The sequence below is a fragment of the Dipteris shenzhenensis genome, chromosome 11, assembly GCF_047967505.1.
Source record: "Dipteris shenzhenensis isolate YYH24624 ecotype China chromosome 11, Dip_SZ_1.0, whole genome shotgun sequence".
NCBI classification, from domain to species: domain Eukaryota; kingdom Viridiplantae; phylum Streptophyta; class Polypodiopsida; order Gleicheniales; family Dipteridaceae; genus Dipteris; species Dipteris shenzhenensis.
In genome coordinates this window covers 56,522,042-56,544,816 of record NC_141606.1, presented here as the reverse complement: position 1 = coordinate 56,544,816, position 22,775 = coordinate 56,522,042, and the positions used below count along the sequence as shown (strand labels likewise).

Here is a 22,775-nt window from a genome sequence, read left to right as displayed (position 1 = left end):
CATAACGCCGAAGTTTTTGACACTCAAAGGAAAACCTCATTTCCTAAATGCAATAGATAAAAAGCATAACACATGTAGCAAAACAATAAAAATACCAACTGATTCAAAGTGCACAGGAGGGCTTCATAGCCAATTACGACTTAAAGAAGGAATGATTGTGGAAATTTGCTCGGGTGACTTAGACGTATTGGATGGAATAGTGAATGGAGCAGATGGATTATTCACGGGATATACTAACACACAAAAAAAAACCTCTTGTGTGGATACTCTTTTCAGATAAAAAAACAGGAGAACACGCTACAAAAATAAAGACGTCTACGACACACTCACACCACCAGCATGGACACCAATCACACAAATACAAAGAGAATTTCAAGTGGGAAAAAACCAACTAAACACTGTAACAAGAACGCAATTTCCAATCCAGCCAGCATCTGCAAGAACAATCCATCGATCATAAGGACTAACTTGCATTTGACCCAACACATATATGAACACATGGCTTGGTATATACTGCATTATCAAGAGTACGCGACCCAAGTAACTTATACTTACTAACAAAAATAGAACCAAAACACATCAAAGTCGACACACAAGTACTGGAAGAAATAGACAGACTACAAAAACAATCAACATGGCAATTTCAACAAATAGATTGGCAAACATTTGCAAAAGGTAAAATAAATATCCAATCATTAAACACAAGATCATTTGCAAAACATGAGCACAACATATTAGCAACCAACAGCATCATGGCAGCAAACATAATTTGCTTTCAAGAAACACATGCAACAATGAACAATATACTGCAGCTACATGGATTTGGACATATTCATAAAGAATATGGATATGGAATAGCGACATACTATAACAAAAACATTAAACCAATAGAAAGCCATTACAAAATAAAAGATGGATCTGAGTGCTTGCTTACAATTTTCGAAACTGTAGAAAACCTGAAACTACAAATATGCAATGTCTACAAACATCCACACTAAAAAACAAAGAACATTCTTCAATGTTTAACAGAATTACATAGCATATGGAACATTAATACTGTCACTTACATCATAGGAGACTTTAACATAGACTTTCAAGAACCAACAATTCAACTAACAATGGTACAAGAATTTATGAAGAAAATCCATATGAATCAATTAATAAGTTCACCAACAACTATATATGGATCAATAATAGACCATATTTGGACAAATAACGACATAAAAATCTTAAATACGGAACAAACTTTGCCTATTGGTCCGACCACTCAATTATTTACATGACAATTTAAGACAAAGATATCAAATCTTATTTTCAGAAACTAAGCAATGTCATTTTAGCTCATTACTCAACTGTTTCATCTCTCATTACTTTCATTTCTCTCTCTCAATAAATCTCTCTCACTTTGGGCAGGCCCATTGAATACTGCTAGTATTCACCTTGTTTGCTATTTTTTTTCTCCCCATTTCTCTCTACCTCCTTTCTCTCTCTCTCTCTCTTCTTCTTCTTCTTGTTCTTCTCCTCTCAGCTTCCAAGGCAGAGCCTTTTGAATGTATTCAACTTGTTTCTGAGAGGGTCGTATACCTCGGCCCACACTGCAGCTCCTCCAAAAGAACTTGTAGCCTTCCGTAGGCAGTGTTCCTTGAAGCTGTTGGACCCAATAAGCAGCAGTGTAAGGGATGGGATTGACAAGACGGTCAGGGAAGCGGGGAAACGAAGGCAAGAGAGAAGGGCAGTTTGCAAATAGGAGTCCACCTCCCGGATTGTCAACATCTATGGGATACCACAGTGACTGAGGGCGGTGATAGAGAGCAGAGAATCGTTGATGATCGCCACTCTTTCCGGGGTTAAAACTCGATGGAGGAGGAGGAAAACATAAACATTGCCCATGCACGACGAAACAAAAACGCAGTGAATAGAAGCAATCGCCATGCAGTGGAAGTAAATACAACTACACGTGGACGGACCCAGGCAGTGCAAAGGAAAAGGACCAGATGGCAAAAGACATGTGAAGGAATGGGATTGGGCCAAAATCCCCTCCTAAATATTTTTCGCTTCTTCGAAATCAGCTTCACTTAGGGCCTTAGCACATGGATGGGGCTAGCATGGGTTTACGATGGGAATCTTTTTGTCATCATTACTCCCATCCTACACCAAGTGGTCTAGGATGGATTTAGAATGGGAGTAGCCACTTTTTCTCCCATCTTGAACCATGGCCTCTAAACCCTGGCAGCTAAAATGGGTTCCCCTTTTTTAGGGATTCAAAAACATGGAAGGATGACATGTGTCCTTGTCCCCACAAGGTCCCCACCTCTTAAACACATGAAATGATGCCATGTGTCCTCTTCCTCCTAAACCAGTTCTTTTTTTGTTAGCACATGGTGGGATGGGAATAGGATAGAAATATGCATGGGACCACTTGGGACCACCTTTCCCATTCCCATCCTCATGTGCTAAGCCCCTTAGACCTACTCCTACGGTGGCAGGCAAAAAAAAAAGGAAAACAAAACCTCTATTTGAAATAGGCTAAACAGATTAACATGTGCCTAAATGGAATTTTAACGAGATTCAGCTTTTGGCAAAAGGTAGGAGAAAGCAAGCGCTTGGCGTTAAAAGGCAATCAAAATCTCTGCACCCATGGAGGATTCGTATGCGATTCTGGGTGTCAAGGAAGGAGCTTCTTCTGAAGACATACGCAAAGCGTATCGTGCCAAAGCGCTCATCTGTCATCCAGACAAGAGGCCCGACGATCCCCTTGCAGGTTTTCCTTCATCTTGCCTTGTCGTCTAGGGTTTTGTGTTCTCTAGGGTTTCTGGATTTCTGTGTCTAGGATTCAGTCATCTTGCCTTTTTATCTAGGTTTATGTGTTCTCTGCTAAACTGGAGTATCTTTGTCTGTACAGCGGCTCAATTTCAGGGCCTGCAGAAAGCCTACGATGTTCTTTCTGATGAACAGGCCCGAAAAGCTTACGAACACCGGCTTAATATTAGACTGGAGAGGGAAAAGAGAGTGGATTTCAAGAGAAAGAAGATGATGGAGGATCTAGCCAAGCGTGAAAACCCCTGCAAAACTCACGCAGCAGACACTGTTTCTAAGCATCTTCGGGCAGAAATTGCACAGATCCGTGCAACCCACAGGCAGAAGGGTAAAGGCATGGAGAAAATGCTGAAGGTGTCGTGGCTAGGTGGCAGCGACTACACTGCAGTGAGGCTGAAGGACATCTTTGCGCAGTTTGGTCAGGTCGAAGCCATCCAAAAGGCTAAGGAATGCTCAGCTTATGTAGTGATGAGCTGTAGAGATGAGGTGGTAAGTATGAGATATCCTGCTTTGACATTTTCATTGATTCTCAACTCTTTCTGCTGCCTACAACAGTTACTGCTCCACAGGTCTAGACTTTTACTGATTCTGGACTCTTTCTTATGTTTGCAACAGCTTGCAGCCACAACGCATGGCTGCATTGACCCATTGCTTCTTGTTGTACCTTTGGTGGTGTATGACGGCTTTTCTTCTACTAGCCCCTTCATATCACAGCCGCAGGAAAGCAATGGAGTGAGTATGCCAAACTTGGGGGGCAATACATTCCGTAATCATGAAGATTCTGTCCTTGACAAAATGCTGAAGGTAAGCCGTTTGCTGCAAAGAAAATGAAAATTCGTTTATTTCCTTAAAAAAAAAACTGTGAAGTAAACTTCTTCATTCATCTTCTTTCGAATCATGTCTTTGCCCTGGTACATATCAGCAGTTGTATTACTGTCTCGCATGGTCAGCCTGTTTGGGGCATTATGATAGCTTTAGGCTGAGCAATAGAGCGGTCTGCCTCTGACGTGTTAAGAATTCAGAGTGAATAGTCAAGCATTTTCAGTCTTTGAAAAAAATTGTTAGGCATTGCTGTTGGTGTTGTGATAGTTGCCACCCCTTTTTTTGGGTCCAACTTGTGGTGGTACTGAACGGGAACCTAATGAGTGTTTTCACATGACAATCTCACATTTGAGGCCTCTGACAGATAGCTGTTCTATATTCCTAGAGAGAGCTGGTGTGCAAGCGGAGGCCAAATGTTGAGAGGGTACATGTGCACCATAACCAAGAGAAATGAGGAGTAGACTTCTTGGTGAATGGACTAAGAGAGACCCCCCCCCCCACAGACACACACACACACAAAAAGAAAAGAAAAGAGAGCACACGTAGAGATGCATATAAGGCGGCCCAACCATCCTCACGCCACCCGAAGAGAAGAGGCTGACAATCAAGGAGCCAGACAGCGTTGGTACCGAGTAGGCTTTTTGGTGAACAATCTAAGAGAGACCCCATACACACACACGTAGAGATGCCACAACCCAATCATCCTCACGCTCATAAGAGGCTGACAAATGGGACCTAGGTGATTGGGGAAGCATACTGGTGGCAGGCACGTAGTTACATTTTATGAAACTTGACCCTTATCTAAAAATAGTGCAAGTATAATTTGATATGTGGGACTTTTGAGTGAGGGAACTCGCCCATGGGAAAGTTGGGATGATTCACGAACTGCCTCTTGTTCTTCAGTTGGGCAGCTAAGAAGAGCCACGATCTCTTCCATTTTTCTCACATCCATAATATTGGGGGGTCTTTGCCAGATGTAAGATTGTTGCATTTGGACCTTCAGCAACACTTATAACAATTCTGAAATAGTGCCATTAGCTGCTCACGAGGCAGCTACTCATGGGTCTAGCACATCATCAAATGGGTGGGAGATAGTAGGCTAGGCAGCTATGTTCGCTCATGCATGCATTTAGACAGCAAGTTTTTTTCTTAAATTAGAACAAGGCATCTATAACATGTGAAGCTTGTGGTTTTTGCAACAATGTCAGAGTCGCACGTTGTAAACTACTCGGTGCTTTCTATCAATTCAGACAACGGATTTTGCGGAGGCGTTTGAATGAAATGATTGCGAGTTGCCAAACACACATATTTGAACTTAAGAGTTTGCAATTAAGCTGGAATTAAGACTTATACAGCTTAAACACAAAGTGACATCATTGGAAATTGCAATATGATTGAGGGGCCAAGACGCCCCCCCCCCCCCCCCCCTTATCCAGGCTCACTTTATTCTTGAAAATGAGATACAAGACCAAGGTGCAATGCACCTTCCAAATTGATGAACTCAGTGAAAGCCTAGGACCTAGATACAAGACTCAAGAGCATATGTACAAGGTAGACAACAAAAAAGAGGACTCCAAGCTCAGGTTTCAACTCTTGGCTTGCCCAATCCACAAGGAAGAAGCTTGCAACAATCACCACTTACATCCAACATTAGAGGCAAGCACTAGTTTCTAGAAAGATAATAGAAACAACATGAAATAGTGCTGTAAATGAGATAAACTTGACAATACAGCCTCCCTTCGTGACTTGACCCTTTTGTAGATGAAGTCCTTGATGCCTCTGAAGCTACCTTGGGTGAGGAGAGAGTGGAAATGGGGCTGGAATGAGAACAGCTTAGAAAAACAGCCTGTAGGCTAGAGAGAGAAAGCCTTTATGGAGTGATAGCTGTAGAGAGAGTGCCAATGCTGATCCCAAGGGAGGGGATGTAAGAGAGGAGCTGCTGCTGTTCCAGAGGTGCACAGAAAGGCAGATTTCTGCAAGGGAAATGGGCTGGAAGAGTAGAGAGAGAAAGATTGCAGCATGAGAGAGAAAGGGGATGTGGCTGCTCCAGGCTAGGAGAAGGAGAGAGGATGCTGCTGCTGTTCTAGAAGAGCTGAGAGGAGGCAGATTTTTGGAGAGAAGGGGCTGGAACTGTAGAGAGAGAATGTGCTGCTGTAGAGAGAGAAAGTGCTGCTGAGGTGAGAGAATGGCCTGGGGAGAAGCTGGCTGCACCCAAGCAGCTGGAGAGGTTCTGCTGCATCAACCAAAAGGAGAGAGAAGAAAAGTGACAAATTTTCCATGTAGGGAATGAAGGGGAGAGGCCTTCTTTTATAGGCTCAGGCCCCCCTCCCCCCAGGCTTAGAGTGGAAGGTGGACACTTGTCCCAGATTTTTGATGGGCTGCAGTCCCAAAGAGGACAGCCCACAACCTGTCCCAAATCTATCAGATTTGGGGCCAGACACTTGGCATGCATGCCCTGCCACTTGCCATGCATGCTGCCACATGTGTGGGACAGGTGGACCGACCTGCCAGCTCATATTCCATGTGGTAGTCTGCCACGTGTCACTCCCAAAAACCCTAAAATTTTAAAGTTGTCAGAATTCAGTTCTGATCGCACCCACGGGTTCCTAACAGCTTGGACCATCTATTGACATACTCTAAGGTCATAATTGAGCCATACTGAGCTCATTTGTTTGTCGTCTTATCTTGTATCTCCATTACTCTTGGCATGCTGCCAGGCCCACACCCAAAGCTCAGGGAACATTCTCTTGAATGGTTCCTAGGTCAGTATGCAATCTGTGCATTTGATTGGTCCCATGTTTGGGTACTCAGGTGGGGTGTGGTTTCCAAATGTCCCTCTCAAAGAGAGGCCATCACTCTTGTGGGTCACTAATGCCCATAACCCCAAGCAAGGGGGTCCACCTTCAAATGCTAGACCTAGTCCCCATTGACCGTAACTGAACAATAGGAAAACATTTCATTTCTTAATAAGCATACTATTGAAAAACAAAAAGAAATAGTACCGAGCAAGTGGATACATGTTGTTGAAGCAAGATGACACACGTAGGCGGTATCGTGGAGGCCTTAAGCAAGTGTGAAGATCATCATCGTTCCTCTAGATGCACATGTAGGAGTGTAAATCTCTACATATATCCATACAAGTGTATGTAGGGATTTTCTCCCCTTGTGTATGTAGGGATTTATATCTTGCATACACCTATACATTTTTGAGATTGTGCCATCAATTGGGAGTAAAGCTCATCGATTGATTGTTAACTTGGCAAATAGTGTTTTTAGAGTTGTAGTGAATTCATTGTGTACATCAACATGAGCATCACAATGGTTGCACATCATTCCCTTGACAGTGAGGGGGCCCTACCCAAGACCCCATTGGGTGTTGATTGATAAGATATTGGAGCAGATGAAGCTTAATGTAGTGGTGGAAAGAACAAACATGAGAGAGAACAGTAGAGATAGAGAGACTTATGAAGACATGTTTACATTGTAGATAGTGTTGTACGTGCTCTATGTGAGTAGTGGATGAATGAAATGTGGGAAGACACTCTAGTGGCTGACTTTGCATTAAGAAGGCCCATGGGCCAAGATTTATGACTCCCGTGGATGGACTAGACTTGTCCAATGTGGTGGCTTCCACCTTCACAACACATGAAATGGTACTGGCTCTTGTACAATGCCAGATACACCTCGGACAATACACCTTGCAAGTCCGTCGTGGAAACAAAGTAAATAGAGATTCTCTTGGTGAGGATTTGAACTTGTAACAAATCTTGTCCATCCCAACTAGACCAAGCAATGACCTTGAAACACATACATATTGTAGCCCCTCAACAATGAGTTTAGAACAAATTAGAACCATAGCCTTGACTATCAGAGTCGGCCAGTCGTGCAAGATATTTGACATGCTACAATCTCCAACAAACAAAGGGTCCTAACACTCATGTTAGGAGCCCCTCTCCCACCACACCCCTTGTAAGCATGCGGGGGAATTTTTTCCTCATGATACTTGGTTTTGTAGACCCTTTGACTCCAATTATCTTCCACCTTTGACGCTTGGGAACAAGGCTTGGGAACAAGTTCCGATGTACTATTCTTCTCAATGGCATCTGCATAGCTTGCTATCATTTGGACTTGTTTGAGAGCCTCTCGAATAGAGGCTAGCTCTCTCTTCTACATGGCTTTACACATAAGGTCATAATTTGCTTGCAGATACTCTTTGGTCGAGTCTTTACCGCACAATTGATGTGATTGTGGAAGGCCATTCTCTTGATTCCATTCTGGAGAATGCCCTACACAATAGAATCCTTGAGCATATTCTATGCCCAATTGGGAGGCATTCAGAACTCTTCACTTGCTTCATGTTGTTCTGGTAGATCTTCTTTCTTATGTTGGGTCATTTGTGTCTTCGTTAGTATCTTGAAACACCTCGTTCCAAAGACATTTATTGCTTGTCCTCTTGATGGGCATGTACTAGTGAGGAAGCAAATTGTCACTAGGATCATTGAGAATTGGAGGGTGGTTGAGTAGTAGCCCCTTTTGGAGATGTCACCCTATCCCTAGAGTGGATGATTTGCTGGATGAAATGAAGGGATCTTGCATAGACCTCAAGGCAAGGTACTATTAAATAGGTTCAAAGAGGGTGATGAATACAAAATTCTGGCCCCCTTCTTGTTGTGATTTATCTTCTTTTTGCAGTCCTTTGCAAAATGTCCTGGCTGGTCACAGTAGAAGCACTTCCGTTTTTCTCTCTTCTTGCTTTCTTCTTTTGAAGAGTCCGCTCCGTCATCAGACTTATCCCCTATCTTGAGCTGTTAGGGATTTTTCATGGAGTCCATCATAATTCTTCTCTCTGTGCTGTAAAAGCAATGGTACCAACTCCTCGAAAGTGACCGGTGCCATCCTCTGACTTGCAAGCATGGTAGTCACAAAACCACCATAGCTCTTTGGAAGCTTTGTTAGTAAGAGCCTCGCCATCCTTATTGAACTTGTGCTTTGACCATCTGCAGCCAACTGATTCCGTAGCACTTTCATCTTTGTGATGTGCTCCTATACTGAATCCTCTTCATTCATGCCCATGCCATAGAGCTCTGTCTCAAGATCTAGAATCCTTGTTTTGTTGTTGAGCTTGTACATATCCTTCTGAATGGTTCATGCCTTGAAGGAATAGTCCTATCTGTAGATGAGGAAGTATCTCGTCTACCGTGGTGCCCACAGTGATAGCCAAGGCCTCCGCATCACGGATTTACCATGCTTTGACTAACATTGGATCTATTGGTGTTGTCACCTCTGCCGCAATTAGTGTAACTGGAGGTCGCAGTCTCCCAAGACTCCTTAACACCAAGTGGCTCTTGACCTTCATCTTCCACATGTCCCATCAAGCTTCCCCATGTCTCCATGAATTCAAAGAGATAAGAGCTAGAGAGTAGTACACCTGCCTGAATCTGAATCACCCTCCCTTTGGCACGGGCACTGTCCTTCAAACGTGAAAGATGATTTCCTCAAGCTTTAGAATCAAGGTCGTCCTTCTGAAGATCCTTTCCTTCAAGCTTCACCGCTTGTGAACTTACGTTAGAGCTCCACAGATCATCACCCAAGCTCTGGTGCCCACGCAGCAATAGGGTGTGGTAACTCGTGACAATCACACAATGGTGTATCAATCGGATCCAAACTTCTTTATTGATGTGTACTGCAACAAAAAGATGAGACCAGCAAATAGACATGTTCAAGAAAGGATAGGACCAACAAACTGAATTTTCATCCAAACAACACAATACAAAAAGAGTACAGAGTTCCACCAAACTGTGGCCCTCTGTCGTGTTGTCCTTTCTCTTTTGGCACTTCTAGATCTTTGAGCCCGCATGCTCCTTGATGAGCTTATGCAGACTCTCCGTCCGATGCCTTGATCCTTGCACCTTGCTGTCCAAGGATGTGGCCAAATCTACCTCAATTCTGCTGCCGTTGCTGCCCTGCAGGCCAGGCTGCCTCCCTTATGCGCACAAGATCTGCTCCTACTGCTCCTGAAGCTGCCCTTTCTAGCTGGCTGAATGACTGGCAGAACTGAATGTTCAGCTTCCTGTAAAGTGAGGCCACTTATATAGGGCCCAGTCTGCCCAAGGTGGTTGGTGAAATCTGGCTGCCGACCTGGTCGGTCCAGTTGGCCAGCCAATTGGCCGGCCCAGTTGGCCCCAATGCTGGCCTGTGGTTCCTTCCTCCTTTGTCCCTGTGCCTGGCTTGACGCCTGTTTCCTGCTCTCTTGCCCACACATCAGTCACATTCTGTCTGCTCCTGTCCTGTGCTGTTCCTGACCTAGTATTGCTTTCCCCCTTTGCACTCCTCATTTGGGGGCTCACAGATGGGCTCATATTTCAACACAGTATAGTTGTCACAAAGATTTAATGGGGAGCTAGGACAAGAAAAGGGATAGTGATACGAACACTTTCTAATCCTTCATCTTTGCATTGATTCACTAGCTAATCCAAAATCACAGGCGCTACAAAAGATACGTAATTCAATTTCTTTTCATGCATATCCACAAGCCCTTAGTTCCCTAGATGGTTCCTTCTGCCACATGTCATCATTCTAGACCTTTAGCTTGGTACACCATTTACCCCTCTCTTGGAGCACAATTAAAACATTTACCCCTTGGCATTATTACACATTTAGGTGCACCTAGGCCTGAGCACTCAGAACCACCTAGTCGAATGCCAATACACCCTCACCTAGGACCTTGGCAGTTACTTTCCTTGACCATTTTATTTACGCACATAAAATATTACAGAAGTCGGTCATCTAAGAGAAAATGCCCACCGATCTTTTCGAGGTCATGCTATCTCGGCTAGAGCATAACATTCCTTCCCTCTTCAAGCATCAGCGTCCTCGATGATGAAATCTGGGAACACTCTCTGTAACTGGTATACGGATTCCCAGGTAGCTTCCGATAGAGGTAGACCATGCCATGCAACCAACACCGTGGGTATCTTCCGATTGCGCACTTGCATTGTTCCTCGGTCCAGGATTCTTGTTGGTTTGCGTCTTGCATTATCCTCTATCTCCTGAAACAAAACAACACCTTCGATTAGTGAGTCACCTGTATGCAAAAATTTCCTTAAACGAGAAACATGAAACACTGGGTGCACCTTACACCCCGGTGGTAATTCTAATTTATAGGCTACCTTGCCTATTCTTTTTAGAATTAACCATGGCCCACAATATCGAGGTGATAACTTAGCACACTCTCTTGTAGTCAAAGACTTAGAGTGCGAAGGAACTCTGAGAAAAACTCTTTCTCCTTCCTTAAATTCTCTGTGGATCGGTTTACATCCGCATACGCCTTAGCTCTATCCATAGCTTGGCGAATGTTAGCTCTCGTAAGTGCTAGCATCTCCCGCATCTGAACCACAAAGTTCGCGGCACTAGGCACTTTCTGAGGTATTCCAATATAGTTGGATTCGTTGGTCTATAACCATAGTTCAGCTCAAACAGAATGAACCCTGTAGAGGAATGTTTTCTATCATTGTAGGCAAACTCCAACAATGGCAACCACTTGTCCCATGTATGTTGCCTCAATGACACATATGCTTTAAGCATATCCTCTAAAATTTAGTTGATTCTTTCCGTTTGACCATCCGTTTTTGGATGATCCCCACTACTCATTCCCAACTCAGTCCTTAGTGTCTCAAATACCGTAGTTCAAAAATGACCGGTAAATTTGACATCTCTGTCTGACACTATGGATCTGGGTAATCCATGCAGGCGAAATATATGTCTAATAAACAAATCCGCCACTTGCGGGGCACTAACAGATTCTCTAGTTGGAATGAAGTGAGCCATCTTGGTGAGACGATCAACCACCACAAGGATAGAATCATATCCACCTTGTGTCGCAGGCAGCCCTACTATAAAGTCCATGGAAATGCTCTCCCACTTATTTAGTGGGTATCTCCAAGGGCTGTAAAAGTCCAAGTGGCTTCACCCGTTCTGCCTTACTTACCTGACACGAAAAACAACGTGTCACATATTCATGAATATGCTTTTTCATCTTTGGCCAAAAGAAATCTCGCTTCACGAGATCATATGTCTTCTCGACTCCTGGATGTCCCGCACATGGGCTATCATGGCACTGTCGAATGACTCTCTGCATGAGATCATTCTGATTAGGTACTACTACCTTGCCATTTCTTTTCAGCATACCATCCCTTATGGTATATCTTGCATAAGTTTGGCCTTTTCTGGATGCCAGGTCATCCTTTTCGTTTCTCCCGGGTTTTAACATATGAGCCTTAGGCCAAAGGCTCTGGACAAACTCGTCCACCTTCTGAGTTTCTCTAATCTCGGCCATTAGAGCACTCTCTAATACCGTGAAACTCATGTTATGCATAATGCGTGAGAACGCATCAGCAACTTTATTATCTTTTCCTCTTCGGTACCGAATCGTCAAATTAAACTCCTGCATGAGTTCTGCCCACCTAGCTTGGCGGCCTCTCAAGTCAGTTTGTTTACAAAAATGTTTCAGAGTATCATGATCAACATCCACATAAAACTCCGATCCATACAAATAATGTCGCCATGTTTTCAAAGCATGGACAACAGCATACAACTCTAATTCATGAGTTGGCCAAGTTCTCTGAGAGGGAGAAAGCTTCTTGCTTTTAAAGGCTACTGGCCTTCCCTCTTGGAGGAGAACTGCTCCTACCGCAATGCCACTTGCATCGGTTTCCAGGAACAACGGTTTCTGGGGATCAACTATTTTTAACACCGGTCCTGTGACCACAACTTGTTTTATGGTGTTAAAACTTTCATATTGATTCTGTTCCCATATAAAAGGTACTTTATCTGAGATCAGATCAATCAATGGCGATACTATTTCGGAATATCTTTTGATATGCCTTCGATAAAATTGGACAAATCCCAAGATTGATCGCAAAGCGGTTAGACTCTGAGGGATTGGCCAAGTCAGTATCGCAGCACCTTTCTTTGGATCCATTTCTACCCCCTCTGGAGTAATTATGAACCCTAAGTATTCAAGTCTAACCATACACAGTATAGTTTTCTTCTTATTTACATAAAGACTGGCTTTCCTCAAAGTACTGAACACTATTCTTAAGTGTTCGCGATGCTTAGTAATACTTTTACTGAATACCAGAATATCGTCAATAAAATGTACTACAAACTTTCCGGTATACGGACGTAGTAAATCGTTCATAAGCATGACGAATGTAGCTTGAGCATTGGTAAGTCCAAAGGGCATTACCAAAAACTCATAATGACCAAACTTGCTTCTAAAAGCGGTTTTATGCACATCCTCGGCTCTAATGCGGATCTGATGGTAGCCACACTTAAGATCTATCTTACTAAAAATTACGGCCCCATGTAATGCATCTAGCAAATCATCGATCCGAGCCATCGGATACCTGTGCTTAATAGTGATATTATTCAATGCTCTGTAATCTATACAGAGACGAAAAGTATCATCTTTCTTCCTCTTTAATATCACTGGCGAAGCAAAAGGTGAAAAACTGGGTTGAATTTGCCCTAGCTTGAGGTATTCTTCCAGTTGTCTTTGCACCTCAGCTTCTTCTGTAAAGCTTAATCTATAGGGAGGTCTATTTACAGGTTCTGCCCTCGGGATAAGCTCAATTTTATGTTGAACATTCTGCTCTGGAGGTAATCCATAAGGTAACTCATCCCTAAAACAATCAGAGAACTTCTCCAATATCTCTTTAGCCAACTCGACCATTTTTCCATCTTGGGTAGCCTCAGTGCTAGCCGATGCATCATCAATTGAGTCTACCGATGCTATACACAGACACAAAAACTCTTTCGAAGTCTTCCGAATTTCCATGGCTGAAATCAATGGTCCTCGAGGTAAATCCTTTTCACCTTGCAAAACATATTCTACCCCGTTCATCTTGAACTAGTAAATATGCTTTTTTCAATCAATGGCTGGATTTTTTCAAAAATGCCACGCCATGCCTAGGGCTATATCTGCGTGAGCAAGCCTGGTCAGTTCAAAGTCCAGCTTCTCAACATAGTCCTGAATTCAAAGCTCCAACTGGGTAATCCTTTGGTCCCATACTTCAGTTGAACTTCCTTCCGCCATCCTGACCGTATAAGCATAGTCAGGCGGACTAGTTTTCAACTTGAGCCTCTTAATAAGCTTCGAGTTAATTACATTGTGCGTTGACACTGAGTCAAATAACACAATTACATCATGATTGGCTACTTGCCCTTTCATTTTAATCAACTCGGGCTCATCGAAAACCGTATACCCCGTTGCTGCGGGCTTTGAAAGGATGTTATCAGGTGCACCGCTTACTAACTTAGTAATAGACACACTTAACAACACAGGTACTAACCTATGAGAAGGTCCCGCCAATTGCATCTGCATATGTTCCGCATTGGGACTCTCCTGCATTTCTGCGTCGCATTCAGATATTATCATATTGGCCGTGCGACGGTCTTTGTTTAGTGGACAATCTTTCCACTGATGTCGCTGAAGGCAGCCGAAGCACAATCCTTCTTTTCTAGTTTTCTCTTTTTGCTCAGGGGTCAACGAGGACTTTGACCAAGCTCAGGCTGCCATTGGAGTTACTTTCCTTTTCACCCCAACGGTGGTACTTGTCTTTGCTGGTCCCTCAATCGGCTTCACTTGCTTGGTTTGGCCACTTGGCTGCGAGACACCTGTCTTTGAAGTCCATTTCCTCTGAAATTCCCCTTTTCTCGGGTACTCATGCTGAGTCCCTGTGCCTGCACAAACCCACTAGGCCTGCCTCTGGCATCCTCATAGTTCAGGGCTACTGCAATAGATTCATCTAATGTAGTCACATATTTAGCCCGAACTTCCATTTTAATCTTGTCGTTCAGTCCATAGATATAGTCTTTCAACTGAACCGACATAGGGAGAGGGTCTGTTATTTTCATAACACATTCTCTGAACTTGTCAGTGTACTCTGCCATCGACAAATTCCTCTGGCGAAGGTTTTTGTAAGCATCCCAAGCTCGGGACTCTTCGTCAGGTGAAAGAAAGTGTTTCTTAAATTCAGCCTTAAACCCTTCCCAGGTGGTAGGGGCAACTTGATCCTTCTGTTGCTTTATCCACCATCTATCCGCTACCTCAATAAACAGGTGAGTGGTCTCGCAGATTTTCTTTAGATCAGATCTAATTTCACAAATGGCGAAGGCTTCTTCCCACTTGTGTAATCAAACCTCGATCACATCAGAACTACGCTCGGTCATCCGACTAGCGTACTTCTCCGGTCTATAGTTGGCAATATTAGGTACCTTGACCTTCGCACGTTCTGATGAGTGTATACTTGGGTTCTGGCTCTGCTGGAGCTTTGCCCTTTTCATTTCTAGATGGTCTAGCCGACAAGGCTTGCACCATTTTCCTAATTTCATTTTGACCAGCGTTCACTTGAAGCTGCTGGTTCATGATCTGCTGTAAAGCATCTTCTAATACAGAAATCCTACCCACCAGAGTAGGTGTTGTGTGATGGGACATTTCTTGCGTAGATCGCGCTCTAGATTCACCAGGATTTACCTTGGAATCTTGTCCCTCTGCCTCCATTCTTTCAAAAAGGAAAAATAGTTTTTTTTTTTTCACTTCAGATTCCCCTTTGCTGTACAGGAATAAATCGACTGCCAATTGAAAATTAAAATTTATACTGAAGAAATAAATGATGCTCCCTGGAAGCTCCACATAACGTAGATATCCCGAAGCCTGCTCTCTGTTTCAGATTGATCAGCCGCTCATGCCGGTATCAATATCAGGGTGATACCAAATGACACGCTCCTATTTCGCTTTCAGTTCCTTTCGTCAAGCCTGACTTTTGCTGGCTGTTTGGTTCTCCCGTCAATTCACGGGCATCGTCAATTCACGGACTAATTCTACTATCTGTTCCTTCATTCGTATCGCAGTCAATCACAACGAAATGATAGGCTCTATTCCTTCCAAAAGGATCGCACGTCATTCAGACTGAAGACCCGCTCTTTGGAAACCATTTTCCCTTCATACAGCTCGTTTGAGCGGCCAGCCATCGCATTCTTTGAGTTACATTCTATACGAATATTTTCAAGCGGGTGCTCCGAATGATACGCTCCCTTATCTCCCTTGCTTTTTTTGTCGACTGAACCAAATTTTGCGTGGCTTATAATTTGTCGTAGGAGCGTAAGGTTTGCAAACAATGAATCAGAGTTCCTTCGTCGATGAGGCCACTGATACGCTTGACACCGCCAACACCTCGCTCACGGGCTATATCACTGTCCGTGCATTGTCCATCGCTACGCCTGATTTACCAATTGAATAACCACTTCTAATCCTTGCCGGATGCCAACGGACGAGACGGCCAAATCCCGTGACCATTTAAAGCACACGTCGCAATCCCCTGCACTCTCATACCAAATGATACGAACACTTTCTAATCCTTCATCTTTGCATTGATTCACTAGCTAATCCAAAATCACAGGTGCTGGCATCCCGAATATCCACCCAGCCTATCTCGTGGATCCCATGTATAAAAGATACGTAATTCAATTTCTTTTCATGCATATCCACAAGCCCTCAGTTCCCTAGATGGTTCCTTCTGCCACATGTCATCATTCTAGACCTTTAGCTTGGTACACCATTTACCCCTCTCTTGGGGCACAATTAAAACATTTGCCCCTTGACATTATTACACATTTAGGTGCACCTAGGCCTGAGCACTCAGAACCACCTAGTCGAATGCCAATACACCCTCACCTAGGACCTTGGCAGTTACTTCCCTTGACCATTTTATTTATGCACATAAAATATTACAGAAGTCGGTCATCTAAGAGAAAATGCCCACCGATCTTTCCGAGGTCATGCTATCTCGGCTAGAGCATAACAGATAGCAAATGGGCAAGAATTTGATCAGGCTTGCAAGGCGTACAGAAAGCTTGCGGCTCTGTTAACTTGAAACATAGTCTGAGTAATTGCTCTTAAAAGCCGTAAACTTTCAATCCTTGATCATCTTCACACTTGGAGACCTGATTCTTGTCAATACTGGTCAATTTGATAGGTCTATGCTGGTCATGTCCAAGATACAAACATGTGATTGTTGATATGAAGTTCTACATCCACTGTGGGTGCTATTGATGTTAAAGGCAAATATCATAGGAGCTAGTCCATATCATACATGATGGAGTCAATGGTTTATTGTCTTGGGCTTGTGGTGAATTTGTGCATAACCCTGTGGATAAGTACTAGTGTATATTTGGATGCCGGCGTACGCTTAGTTTCTGATGCTGTTGAGTATGAACTCACGGTTGGGTTTTCCCCTTTGTTTAGAAGAGTTTTATAAATTTTCAAGACTTTGTTCTGATGCTGACTGCTGTTGTTTCTCCTTGGCAGAAAGCTGAGCAGTTGAAGTCCAGGTAAGGGTTTTGCTGCAAGAACAGGAAAGATCGGCTACAGATCGTGTTGCAGCAGAGACACTTTGGCTATTCCAATGTCAATTGTTTTAGTAAAATTTTCTGACAAGCACCATGGACTCGCAGCAGTATGTATCAAACACAGAAAATGGTGAGGCTCAGACATTACTGACACACGCACATCGCATTGGACTGCTGTCAAGTTCTGTGCGTTTTAAACATTCTTTTGTACATTGTAGCTCATCTTTTTCCACCACAAGCCTTATATTCACTAAAGCAGCACAATATTTTTTTAAGAAGTTGGCATATTAAAGGTGCTACTATGGTTTTTGGGCGCATCCTGTGTTGAAATTGATTAACTTGATTGGACACAAATCCATTGTAGTATGGGTTGAAATAGTGTTCGTGGTAACTTATCCTTTTGCTTTGCCGTTAACCTTCTTCATGATGGCAGAGCTACCGAGCCATAACAAAAACACCTCACTTCAAAAAAATGGTGGGAAGGACATCCAAGCCATCAAAACCGTAAAAAATGGTGCAAGCCTTGCTCATCAAAAGTCAAACATTGTATGAGATATTGAGTAAGAGAGAAAAATTCACTCACATGAATCCCTAAAAAGGCCTCAACAATATGAGTTTGAGCTAACTTACGTACACACTTGTATGTATAGGACACACCTAAACTAGGAAATGGCCCCCTCCTAGTTCATTTAATTAGCTTAGGGGGAGCCAAAAGACTAAAAGTTAAAGGAAATGTTGAATAGGTGGAAAGCTTCTATTTTATAGCCATGGGTCGACTTGGACCCTTGACACTAGCCACGACCCATCTAGCCAACTCCTATGTTAGTCTTAGTCAAGTCATGTTTCTTGCCTCTCACAACCACACGTCCTGTGTAAAAACATCCTTTTTACTTCGTGTATAAGAGGTACATCATTTCATCATTTGTTAGGGTGATTACATAATGATGTGTTTATTTTTTTTTGGGCCTCTTATTAAAAAACTGCTATGGTGTGCAAGCTTTGATGTGTACTAATCTTATCACTTGTAGGTGAAGAGCATTAAGATAATTGAAAGCCTTTTTTCATAAGTTGGGTTGAGATGCACATTACCGCGCAAGGAAGACCCACTTGAGAAGTCAAATGAGTTTGCTCATTTGTAGAGACGTTGCTTATCTTTATCCTAAGGGTCCCTCTATTTTTCCCCTTAAGGGGTCTCTCTCACTTATCTCTCTTAAAAATAAGATTCTAAGGCCAGTCCTCAGTCAGATGATGAGAGGGTTGAGATGGCAAAGATCCCTTATGCATCTGCAGTTGGTAGTTTGATGTATGCCATGGTAGCTACACGTCCAGATATTGCTTATGCAGTGGTTTGTGCAATCACAGACATCTTTTGTAAGTAGTTTGCACTCCTTATTTTCATGGTTTCAATTTTGCATCTTCTCAAAGTGAAGATAGAATAAAACTTATGATTCTACTTTCTCCAAAAACTGGCAACATGTTAGGTGTACTTTTGCAAAGTACCCACATGCCTTTTGAGCCAAAATAGATGGTATATCCTTGGCTTTATGAAAGGAGAAATTTCAAATATGTTTTAACTTAATATAGACATCATATTTTCAAATTATTTTTCACCAGCAAGTACCTTAGGACTTTGGAAGTGTGCACACGATTTTTCATCAAGACCTCCATTATCTGGGTCCACCACACCACAACCCAATACCACAGCCTTGACATTAACCCCTCTTACCTCAGCATCAACTCTAGGGGCGTTTTGTGAAATTTTCTAATTATTAATCTCCTCCATGCATTCAAATTTCACTCCCATGTATGTAGCAATTTCAAACTTGTTTTTGCATTTATGGTTGTAGATCTTTTGTATCATGCATATCTAAATAAAGGGTCTTAATTATGTCCAATATTGCCATATCTATTTGATTTATGGGGCTCATCATCTTTTTAACCTTGACCATTTCACTTTTAATGATGGTAATAGTCTGATTTGTTTGATTTTCCACTAATATTCATACATAGTCGTTTTTGCATACATTATTCTATATTTATGAGTTAATGCCTTTATTGTTAATAAGGTGCATGCCAAAATAAGAAAAAGGACATTAACATTTAGTTGGATGTGAGAATGTACCATTATCAAAGAGAATCACACTAAAAAGCTAAGGAGAGAGAATGCAACAACACATGATTTCAGGGATGGGTCAACGGAAACATTTACCTCTCAAACCCATAAACACAAAGAACCCTAACAATTAGTGGCTTAACATCTTTATTGAGTATGTTTGTGAAGGCAATGCAAGGTTGCACTACAAGGCTTGCAACACAATCCCATAGTGGCTTAACATCTTTATTGAGTATGTTTGTGAAGGCAATGCAAGGTTGCACTACAAGGCTTGCAACACAATCCCATAGTGTATACACATCAATTTAATGTGGATTGATATGAATGCATGTAAAGACTTAGGTGTCCAAGAAATTGTTTAGCTAAGAAAGAAAAAAAGAATCAAAATTTGCAAATAGCTATGCAAAATGATGGAATATACACGATGAAGGTGGTCAATATTAAATTTATGGTTAGTTGGAGGGATTAGAAAAAGAAAACCAAAAGATGGCGGGAATGATTGTAAAGACAATTTCTACCTGACCATCAACTAAAATGAATCAAGCACATGAGCATGTGAGTGCTCAAAACACTGCAAAGGTAGGGGGCTATACAATCGGTGTGTGTAGGCACAATGTGATAAGATGAAGGTTATGAGGCAAAAACAACTTCCTATAGCGCAATGATAAAAACATAGACTTCATCACATGGCACACATTATATGCTAAGTTGTATGGTACGATGTTATTGTTAGGGTAAAGGGCAGTGTGCCCACCCACTTATACAGTGCCCATGTATACTCATATATATATGATAGAGGAATAAGCTGGAGTAGCTTTTGCTCCACCACTTTTGGTGTCTCCTTATCCCTTCTTGAGTGCTCCCTCTTCCCCCTCAACTGGTATCAGAGCCCATGGCATTCGATCTACGAGGAGCTCTCTGAGCTTGGCAATGGAGCTGTCGGGAGGCTGATGGCCGTCAAGCACGGGCATGGAAGGAGCTATTTGTTGGCGACAAGTGGTGGCTATGGCGATGGCGGAGCTCGTGGCGATGGTGCTGGAGTTGCCGTGAGTAGTCCGTTGTGGGAGGAGGCCAAGTTGCAGGGCTGTGGCGTTGGAGGCCACTCATTGATGGAAGTGCGTTGCAGATCAGCTAGAGGCATGGAGCTCGTGGAGCTCGTTCGTCATGGTAGAGAAGCATTGACATTGAAGATGCTATGAAGGCGTTGAAGGTGCACTGTGGGTTGAGCCGGGGCGTTGGAGGCCACTCATTGATGGAAGTGCGTTGCAGATCAGCTAGAGGCATGGAGCTCGTGGAGCTCGTTCGTCATGGTAGAGAAGCATTGACAGTGAAGATGCTATGAAGGCGTTGAAGGTGCACTATGGGTTGAGCCGGGGAGCCTTGCGTTAGGTGCTCGTTGTAGTTCCATCAATGGAGCTACTGTTGCATAGAGGCCGGCTTAGGAACCGTCATGGCGGCTACTTTCTTGCAGCTCGTTGGAGAAGCTGAAGCCTTGGTTGCTACTCTAGGCATGTCTGCTACTGCAAACTCCTTTGAGATCGACTGAGTCGCATGGGCGCTTGTTTGAAGTTTGAGGCGCTGAAGTGTCTCGGTGGCTGGGAGCCTGGCTATTGTGCTGTGACTCAGAGAGGCACTGTTATTGCTTGTTTCGTTTGGAGCATCATTCGCTAGCCTGCAACTGTAGGAAGGCCGTTGAAGGAGTCATCGGATGGAGGAGGCTTGTGCTCAATGAGCTACTTGGCTCATGGGACTTCGCTTGGCTTGTGAGCCCATTCGTGGCGATTGTGAGTCATGGTTGCTTTCAGGGTGCCAAAAATGAGATGGCGTTGGACGATGCAAGCTGCATGGAGAGAAGAGTTGACGATGCCGAGGAGCCATTGTAGAGCCGTTTGCTCTATTGAGTCACCGTCTCGAACGTGGCTGGGTCGAGAGGGCGCTTGGAGCATGTATTCCTGTGGAGGCTTCACATTGATGAAGTTGGAGCTGCCTCAGTCTCTGGAGATGTATGAGGCATCGAGTAGTTTCTCTCTCTCAGAGATACAAAGGACCTAGTCTTTCTCTCGCGAACTATTTTAGAATGAGAAACACTCAGCCTTTCTCCTATTTTAGAATGAGAAACACTCAGCCTTTCTCCTTCTTCTGTTCTTGCTTCCGTTGAGTGCACTCTCAGTTATTAAGCAATTACTGAATATATTCTTTTATAAACATGAACCAATTATTTGTTATGTGCAACAGATGCTTGAGGTTCATGGATCATACTTTGATAAGCTAAGAAGTTTGGAAATATGGTCCACCTAAGGTAGGGAATGATCATTTGGGCAAGCTAATTGTGGTCACCAGAAGACAACATCACTTGGAGGTGGAATTAGTGATTCTAATCATGGGAGGAAACTAATCGATGAAGACAAAAAGAGAAGTTCTAACAAAATTGAAGCTATCCAAAGAGCCATAATAGAAGTTAGAAGAACATGGTATAATAATTATATGGCTAGAGAGCATCATGTACAATGGTTAGCAAAATAATAAAGAGTTTGTAACAAATGTAAACCTTCTGAACTTGTAAACCAAAAAGAATTTTCATAATCCAATCTAAATGAAAAATTGTTAAGATATACCTCATATAAATTATAAAGAGAGAATTAAAATAATTTAGTTTTGTAATGCTTCAATGTTATTTTGAGCGTATATTGAAATAATATAATTTCATGTTATTTTATTATTTGAGCTTTTATTTACAATTTTTAAAACTGCTACAAAATTCAAAAACTACATAAATATACTTCTCTTCACTATCTCCATTTCTCTATTTTCCTTCACTGTAAACATTGATGGCATGCCCAAAGCAATGTTTGACAACGATGGTAGCTAATCCACCCCTTCTTCACCATCATCTAGCGACTGTACTGAAATCGATGACAATTTCATGATTCTTTAGATTCTTATTCTCTTAAGGCTTCTCCTCCTAGGGCTCCATGTGTGGGGGTTAAAGGCCACTGTACCTTAACCCTGGTTATGTACAATACTCAAACACATATATATATGGATGAAATAGAAGATTAGGGTGTTTAGCACCCACCAAAATCTTGTGTCTCTCAAGCTCCCTCTCACCCTCTCAGCTTCCGTTGTGTCCTCACAACTGGTATCAAAGCTTGGCAGTAGAGCCTGGAAGTAGCGTGAGCAGGTCGGTGCAACCTCTAGCTCGGAGAGAGAGTGATGCATTCCAAAGATCCTTGTTCAACAAGAGGAGCTACAGATTTTGGAGCTGCTATAGCAATTGGAGAGAAAGGGGTAAAATCCTCTTGGGCATTTGTTTTACTGGGTTGCAAAGTTGAAGGCGGAGGATATAACCAAATCTTCTCATACACACATAGGTAGTGGCGCAAATATCCAGAGTTAGAGACAGAATTTCGACTTGAAGTCTTTAAGGAAGTTGTAGATCAGATTGAGAGCTATATTTTCACTTTTAACATCTCTGTCATCCGAGTTTTCAGTGAAAAGTTACAGCTCCTACAAAAAGTGACGAAATTCATTTCCTACGAGGATTTCGTGTGTTGGATCTCCATATCCAGGCCACCATTTGCAGTTCTGACACTCCCAGTAGATCCATAGTGGT

At 42.8% G+C, this 22,775-nt stretch overlaps 1 protein-coding gene across 2 annotated transcripts; it reads left to right on the top strand.

Moving 5' to 3' along the window:
* Positions 1 to 2,467: 2,467 nt before the first annotated feature.
* On the top strand, positions 2,468 to 17,216 carry LOC147897217 (uncharacterized). Of its 2 annotated transcripts, none has more exons than XM_087381746.1 (4): positions 2,468 to 2,761; positions 2,903 to 3,303; positions 3,433 to 3,621; positions 17,009 to 17,216. In XM_087381746.1, the coding sequence occupies exons 1-4, from the start codon at positions 2,638 to 2,640 to the stop codon at positions 17,033 to 17,035; spliced, it is 741 nt and encodes a 246-aa protein (XP_087237872.1). In that variant the 5' UTR covers positions 2,468 to 2,637; the 3' UTR covers positions 17,036 to 17,216. The 2 variants fall into 2 exon arrangements, with proteins under 2 accessions (XP_087237872.1, XP_087237871.1); XM_087381745.1 differs by having other exon boundaries at positions 2,903 to 3,306.
* The last annotated feature ends 5,559 nt before the right edge of the window (positions 17,217 to 22,775 follow it).